Below are 8449 nucleotides of genomic sequence, written 5' to 3' on the forward strand. Positions count from 1 at the left end.
ATTGAAATATGATATTTAATCTGTCATATAATTTAAATGATCTGAGTTGCATCATTAGTTAAAATTTCGATAAAGCGATAAATATTTACTCTACGTAATCATAGCTTCAATATGTAAATATAAATATAGAGTATTTAAGTGCTCTTCATTTTGTAAGGTATAAAACAGAATTGAAATGGATCACAAATTATAGAATTTTGAGGGTTCTTTTATCACCCTTTTAGGCCTTATAATGTATTGTTTAGAGCCCATTTATTAGCCCAAACAAAACAAAAATTAGATTATTAAACGATCTCACTAATTATATATATATATTATGTCTGCCGATATTCATAATAAAAAATAATATTATTAACATAAAAAATAATATTTTTTTTATAAATAACCAAAATAAATAATCACAAAACATATATTTGCTCAAAAATTAGTAGTACTATTTTTTTTTAAACGAAAACAAAAAGAAAAGCCATGTCCTAACCCGCGCCAAAGCATTTGCGCCGCCACATAAATCTGCGGCCTCCGACGCCGTCCCCTGCATTAGTGCGATCGCTAGCGGCACTCGTAACTGGTGGAGAAGCGTAGAAGCAGAAATAAATCTGCACCGGAACAGTAGGGCAAAGAAACCTTCAAAAACCCCTTCTTTTTTTCTTTCATTTTCATCCGGACACTCACACCACCCCTCGAATTTCTCTTAGGACGTTCGTAGGTCAATTTGGAACGAAAATCAGGCTTTGAAGCTGTAAATTTTGTCGCCTTTATTTATTTTTCATATTTTCTTGTGGATTCGAGTTTTGTAGTCAACACTCAACCTGTGCTTACATACATCGATCTCTCTCTTCCTTCCTCACCGGAAAGATAGAGGATAGAGCAGTGAACAACGGAAAGTTTGAGGATCGTGTTGCATTTACCGCATTGTATCATCCATTCGTTCAATCTTGTGCTGTGTTAAACGGGACATGAATATTCTTATGTATATACATTAATGCTAATCTCAAATTCAACACAGAAATGGTGTTGTTGCTCTGCCACTCAGCTAGCTTATAAAGATTATAATCAATCACGAATCATTTTGTGCAGTTGAGTTCCACACTTACAACTTCGGAAGGACAAGTATGGAAGATGAAGCAGCGGATCAGCCGCCTCACAATGTGGATAGCGAAGTCACCGAAGCAACATTGGACGGCTCCTATTCCTGGCCAGCGGTTCATTACGACGTCCCTCCATACAAAACCTACCATTTCTTCCAGCAGTTCAGAAACTTGCCCTTGCCATCGAATGCGAACAACTTTCTCAAGGGTGTCAAATGGTCATATTTTTTCCCCCAATTTTCTGATCTATTTTATCTCGAAGTTCGAAAATCTGAATTCTGACCATCATGAACTTTTTCAACTGCAATTTTTTTGGGTTTTTTTTCCTGTCAATAGGTCGCCAGATGGTTCTTGCTTTCTAACATGTGCTGACGACAATACTCTCCATGTTTTCACCTTGTAAGTCGACAATATCAATTAAGTGAAGTTCGTGGATCTATTGTTCTTTTTCTTGATTTATCAAGTCTGTTTTCTTTTCTTTTCTTTTATTTGATATTTGAAATTTGGTTAGTGGGGTAGTTCTGATAGGCAGTTTTGTCACGCTTCTTTATGTTTCAGGCCTTACGATGATAGCGGCAATCCTGTAAATACTTCAGCTTCAGTTACTGATGCAGGTCACTCACTTATCTTGATCTTAAGAAATTTTAGATATGTTGCACTTGTGTTTGTTTTGAAACAAGTTCAAATTTTTATTGCTTTTGGCCCACATAATCTAATGTTGTTGATGGAAATTAGCCGGTTTTTACCCATTTAACATAAAACATAACACAAAATAGTAGTTCATTTAAACTTGTTTTCTTTTATTTGAAATTTGGTTAGTAGGGTAGTTCTGATAAGGGGTTCTGTTATGCTTTTATTTTTTATGTTTTAGGCCTTACGATGACAGTGGCAATCATGTAAATACTTCAGCTTCAGTTACTGACGCGGGTTACTAACTTCTCTTGATCTTGAGAAATTTCAGATATGACGCACTTGTGTTTGTTTGAAACAAGTTCATATTTTATTGCTTTCGGTTATATAATCCAATGTTATCGATAGAAATTAGTCAGTTTTTTACCCATTTGAGAAATAACATGACACAAAATATTAGTTCATTTAGACTAAAAGTTTCATTTCACAGTTCATTATGGAGATCATGTAGGAATATAATATTGCCATAAGCTAGCTCCTGAAGCTAATTTTGGCAAATGTATCTTAATTAAACCTTAACACCAGTCACATTGTGAGATTTACCTAATGATGACCATGTCTGAAATAACCCATTCTTTATGTTTATTTTGAAAGAACCCTCAATTAGAACTCCAACTCCAACTCCAAAAGCTAGTCTATTGGGTGAGAAGGGATTTAAAATTTAAGTTGCACACAATGATCTCTTATGCCACTGATGTAAGATTGCAACACTTTTCTAGATGAATTTATCTTTTAAAGCTAGGTGGTATCGTCAATGACAGTGGCCCATCACCATCTTTTTTTTTGTGGACAAATTCTACTGAAAGTGTCCTATTCGCTTGCAGATTCATACGCAGCCAACCTTGTTATAACTGAGGGAGAGTCAGTCTACGACTATTGCTGGTACCCTCACATGACTGCCTCAAGTAAAATTCATGACATGGTTTTATTGTTGATATTGTTATAAGTCTTGCAATTAGAATTAATTAATATCATGGTGGTTCTCTCAGATCCAGATTTATGTGTATATGCAACGACTACTCGAGATCATCCTATTCATCTTTGGGATGCTAATTCTGGACAGGTGCTGCATCACCAGTATGAATTATTAATTAGAGATTGATTGATTGTGAGAAAGCTTAACTAAAGAGTTGCTATTTTGTATTTAAGAAGTTGTCGATAATAATTCATGTTTGTAAGATGATAATTTCGATATGTAGTTCTTAACTTGGCTTTATCTTGCCTTATTGTTTTCCATCATTAACAAGAGTTCTCTGCTGAGTTGTCAGTTACGTTGCACATATCGTGCCTATGATGCTATGGACGAGATTACTGCTGCCTTTTCGATTGGCTTTAACCCTTCTGGAACTAAGTAAGTACTTACTTTTTTTAAAAAAGTAAAGTAAGTTCTTACTTAAACAATTGGAGTCACACACCAGTCGATCAATTGCTTTTTAACATCTTTTTCTTTAAAAAAGTAAAGTAAGTTCTTACTTAAACAATTGGAGTCACACACCAGTCGATCAATTGCCTTTTAACATCTTTTCTTTCCTAGATTTGTTTTGCTATGAATGATTGATTGATTTTTGTAATCATATTCTGATGGGTAATGGCTGCAATTTTGTTGCTGGTCTAGTTCTATTCCCCACCATGATTGCATAACACGCAGGATCTAAAAATCATTGCCATTTAGTGAGCGCACCTTCCAGCAAATAATTCTCTGATTATGGATGTGCACTTTCACCCCTTTTTTTTGTATTATATCCTCCTTCGGCTTCTCAAGAATCTTGAATAAACATTCTCTTGGGCTTTTAACTTTTTTGAGGTTCCTTGTTCTTCTCTGGAGTGTGAGCATTTTTTATTTTCGTTGCTTCATATTTGACATGCCATCTTTGTTTGATTTAAAAGTTATCATTTTGATTGACTCGTGATGCTCCATAATTTCTTATGGTTTTCATTACAAGGAGTTCTGTGTTTTACTGCTGCATGAATGCTTTTCACAAATTTCAGGATATATGCGGGATATAACAAAACTATCAGAATATTTGATGTTCATCGGCCTGGTAGAGATTTTGATCAGCATTCAACTGTTCTTGGAAACAAAGAAGGGCAGTCAGGTTAAGTTTTTGAGATTGCAGACTTAGTAAAATTTTCAAAAACACAGTTGTCTTGTATGTGATACTCCACATGCCCTCCATTCCATGTGTTATTGAGTTTGTCCTTTTCAAGTTAAACAAGTTTTCAATAAGTTGTTTTCATTTGAATGTATTTTGTTTTGTGAATTGGCTATTTTTGAGTCTGTCAATCTGAACCAGCTTCTTTACTCCTTGGTTGGAATTGATTTTTCTTTATACAACATTCAGTAATCTAGCCTGTGTAGAATTAATGCTTCTTCCCATTCGGTAGTGACAAAGGTTGTAGTTTTGCTTATGGAAGTAATGAGTGTTGGTATGCTTTTATAAGATTGCTTTTTCGTTTGGCCAGGCATTATATCGTCAATTGCCTTTTCTCCTGCTTATTCTGGAATGCTAGCTGCCGGTTCCTACAGTCAAACTACGGCTATATATAGAGATGATAATATGGAATTGCTATATGTGCTGCATGGACAAGAAGGTGGGGTTACACATGTAAGTTAGGTGGTTTGTCATTTCTTCCGATTAAGCTTTCAAATATTTAAAAGTCATTTTCAATTCAAGAAGTTCTGCGCCTCGCAGGTTCTGTTTTCAAAAGATGGGAACTATCTGTATACCGGGGGAAGAAAGGTTGAACTTCGTGACCCAATTCTCCCTTTTGTCTGTTGCTTGCTACATTTTTATGTTGATTTGCATCAATTATAGTTTACAAGTTGTAATGTGCTGGAGGAGTAATGGAAAGTAATGTTAAAATAAATACAGACATGCAAATATACCTCTTATTTATGTTTTGCTTTGACAGTGGCATCCATTGTCTCTGTGTATGTTCTATTTTCATTTCTTAGGAGATGTTTAGTGTGAGTACAGGATGACATTTGTATCTGGTGTTACATGAATAGATAAGGAATAAAGGATGAAAATTATGTGTTAATTGAGCTAAAGAAACTTTTGTTGAGTCTGATTATTTTATTTATTATATTTTGTTGGTACCGTTCGATAGGGATTTAAAATTTACATTTGCATGTCTCAAAATAGTAGAACTACTTACGCAATAGCAATGATGAAACAGAATGAGAATCATTTTTTGAAAGGTAAATCTAAATTTTCAATTTATAGGCACCAAGGGGGCTTCCCTAGTCTGTTTTGTAATGGAAACTTCACATTTCTTCTCAATTACTATGCAGGATCCTTATGTAATGTGCTGGGACATTCGCAAAACTGTTGATGTTGTATACAAGTAAGTTTTCTATAACCAAGTTGTAACAAGATTAATAAGGACAAATATCAATCACCCTCGCCAAAAAGTTTCAGTTGAAAAAGTTTGCACGGCCTTTTTCTTCACGAAATACCAACTAAATTCAAGCTCTTTAAATGTAACGGAATATCTGGAATTATTAACTGCAAATGTTTGATGTTTTACACATTTCATGACTCTGTCGGTTAGGCTTTATCGATCAACTGAAAGTACCAATCAAAAGATTCAGTTTGATATAGAACCTCTTGGTCGACATCTTGGAACAGGCGGTCAGGTATCAACATAGCTTTTACCTGTTCTCTAGCTGGTCCATTCAACACTGAAATTTAATTATCGTGCTCTTTAATTCCTTTTGCCAGGATGGTCTTGTGCATATATATGATCTTCAGACAGGGCAGTGGGTATCTAGCTTTCAAGCCGCATCAGGTAGTCTCCCCCATTTCTACGTAGATATGCATATTTCTAATGAGTGTCTTATCTTGCCATTCAATTTGCATCCCAGACACAATAAGTGGCTTCTCTTTCCACCCAATTCTTCCGATGGCAGCTACAGCATCAGGACACAGGCGATTTGGAGCTCTGGACGTGGATGATTCTCAAGAAAATATGAATCCGATTGGTATTAATTCGAGACTAACTCCTGCAAATTATTATCTTTCAACTTCAGACTTCATCCTATACATATTTAATCAGCAATGAATATATTTTTAATTAACTTTGCTACCTGGATTTGTATAGTGTCGAATGCAACAAAATTTCCCATACTTCAAACCAGACACCTGAATCAATATATTTTCTTGACATGAGCACAAATGTTGTACATTTACTCCAATATCACAGTCCCCGAACATTACCCTTTCGGTCACATATCATTCCAAGCTCAAGTATTCCAGTAATTTTTACGATTTCTAAATAAATATCCGGAATGCGATTATCTCAATTTTTTTCGTTCTCCATGTTCAGGTGATGAAAATTGTGTATCCGTATGGAGCTTCTTCTCTTCAATGGGAGATAGCACTGTTGGTGGTGATTCTGGATGATACTAGTCCAACGACCTGTTGTCCTAAAACAAATACAGGGTTATTTATTCTCAGTGGTTTTAATGTGCATTGATTCATTACAAGCAGGTGGTGGAAACACAAAATAAAAAACATATTTTAGTTCTTTTTTCTTTTTCTTTTTTCCTTTTATTTATATTATATTATTTCGAAATTCTTTCCAAGATTTCATAAAATCAATTTAATTCCTATTCATTTATTTAGCACTGCCCCACTGATAGGTGGTGGTAGTGGGATTATCAATTATAATGCAACATATTACCTGGTATAACTTAAAGTTGTCTTGACAGTCTTAAGTTATTAATAAAATCAGATATATTTAAAATCAGGACTAATTAAATTTAAATCAATTATTGGGTTAAATCGAATGATGATGTATAAAATTAAAATTAATTAATAATTTAATTGTTGATACACAAGAAGATAAAAATGGTAATTGTTTAGCATATGTATTAAGCTTGGAGAAAGAAGTTTTTTCATTTAAAAATGTGTTTTTGTATTATATATTACTTTCAAAAAATAAAATGGTGTCTGGATGTAGATGTTCCAAAAAAAAACACAAAAATTCTCGTGAGATGGTCTCACGGATTAATTTCGTGGGTCGAATATCTTATTTAAGTTATCCATGAAAAATATTAATTTTTATGCTAAGAGTATTATTTTTTATTGTGAATATCGGTAGGGTTAATCCGTGTCACAGATAAAGATTCGTGAGATCGTATCATAAGAGACCTACTCAAAAAAAGAATCCTCAATAAAGTACTTTTTCACAAGCCAAAAAGTTTTGTTCCAGGCGTGTCTCAATTTTTTTTAAAAAAAATTATATAGCAATAGAAAATTCATTTTTACTAATGTATTAAAAAAATTAAAACATATATATATATATATATATATATATATATATATTTTAAAAATTGCTGAAATGGTTAAAAAAATTATATAGCAATAGAAAATTCATTTTTACTAATGTATTAAATATATTTTAAAAATTGCTGAAATGGTTAAAAAAATTATATAGCAATAGAAAATTCATTTTTACTAATGTATTAAAAAAATTAAAACATATATATATATATATATATATATATATATATATATATATATATTAAAAATTGCTGAAATGGTTAAAATGCTTATTGATGATATGGTTTCTGTATCCAGATTATTTGAAATATCGTGTGAATAAAGAGAATTTGGTCGATTTGGATTTTAAATTCTTGTTCCAGATTCACTCTCAATTTGGACCAAAATATATGGATTTTGAAACAAATGATTGCGTATGAGGTGAGTTTGGATAGAAAACCACCACTCAAAAAATAGGGTAAATTGGTAGTTTAGTATTTAAAATATATGATAAATTAATTTATTCAAACAAACTTAATGGATTTGAAATTTTTATTTCTAACTTCAAATCTTTCCATCCAAATAAATCTTACTTATTTGAATTTGAATGAATTTTAAATTCAAGGATTTAAAACCTTTAGCTTTAATGTTTTGTTATTTTTAATTTTAATCGATGAATTATAGTTTTTTAGTGTTTGATCAATGATCAGAAGTTCGATTCTCTTTATCAAAACTTTTTCGTATGAGCTTGTAATATCGGACTTCTCCAATATAGTACGGCTTAAAAGCCATACATTTGTAAACATAACATATTCTAAGTAGGATGATTGATTCACATAATCGTAGAAAATATCTAATGTGATCATACCTACAAATAGACGTAATAACAAGTTAAAAAAATTCAGATGCGTGAATGTCTTAGTGTTTTATGGATTTCTTCACATTATTACCATATAAATGCGTAAAGACACACACATATATATACCATATTAAGTAATTACAAAAATTCATGTCAGACGGTCTCACGGGTCAATTTTGTAGACGGATATTTTTTTTGGGTCACCGATGAAATAATATTATTTTTTATGTCAAAAGTCCAAAAATATTATTTTTTGTTGTAAATATAAATAAAGTTGATACTCGTCTTACAAATAAATATATGTGAAACTGTCTCACAAAAAATTTACGTAACTAATTAACATACAATGAATAATTTAATCTTATCATTCATAATTTTCATCCACTGCTTAGTTACGTATTTACAATTTTCGAGAAAGTGAATTATTACGCAAGAAGTAAAAGAATCGAGATAGTGATTGAAGATTATATTTTTCTGATAAATTAGAAATGGTCAAGTTTATATTTATTCATTTTAGTATATATAAAAAATAATGAGACGAAGTA

General features: G+C 32.2%; 1 protein-coding gene across 10 annotated transcripts; it reads left to right on the forward strand.

Annotated features, from left to right (window-relative positions):
- The first annotated feature begins 442 nt into the window (after positions 1-442).
- On the forward strand, positions 443-6364 carry LOC140841655 (uncharacterized). Of its 10 annotated transcripts, none has more exons than XM_073209224.1 (15): positions 443-970; positions 1078-1306; positions 1425-1487; positions 1647-1702; positions 2603-2683; positions 2768-2841; positions 3047-3129; positions 3768-3874; positions 4242-4384; positions 4472-4519; positions 5074-5126; positions 5334-5418; positions 5504-5570; positions 5647-5763; positions 6108-6358. In XM_073209224.1, the coding sequence occupies exons 2-15, from the start codon at positions 1113-1115 to the stop codon at positions 6182-6184; spliced, it is 1248 nt and encodes a 415-aa protein (XP_073065325.1). In that variant the 5' UTR covers positions 443-970; positions 1078-1112; the 3' UTR covers positions 6185-6358. The 10 variants fall into 10 exon arrangements, 9 of the variants coding, with proteins under 9 accessions (XP_073065325.1, XP_073065326.1, XP_073065327.1 ...); XM_073209225.1 differs by having other exon boundaries at positions 443-914; XM_073209226.1 differs by having other exon boundaries at positions 443-609.
- Positions 6365-8449: the final 2085 nt, after the last annotated feature.

The sequence above is a fragment of the Primulina eburnea genome, chromosome 9 (assembly GCF_022965805.1).
Source record: "Primulina eburnea isolate SZY01 chromosome 9, ASM2296580v1, whole genome shotgun sequence".
Taxonomy (NCBI): Eukaryota; Viridiplantae; Streptophyta; class Magnoliopsida; order Lamiales; family Gesneriaceae; genus Primulina; species Primulina eburnea.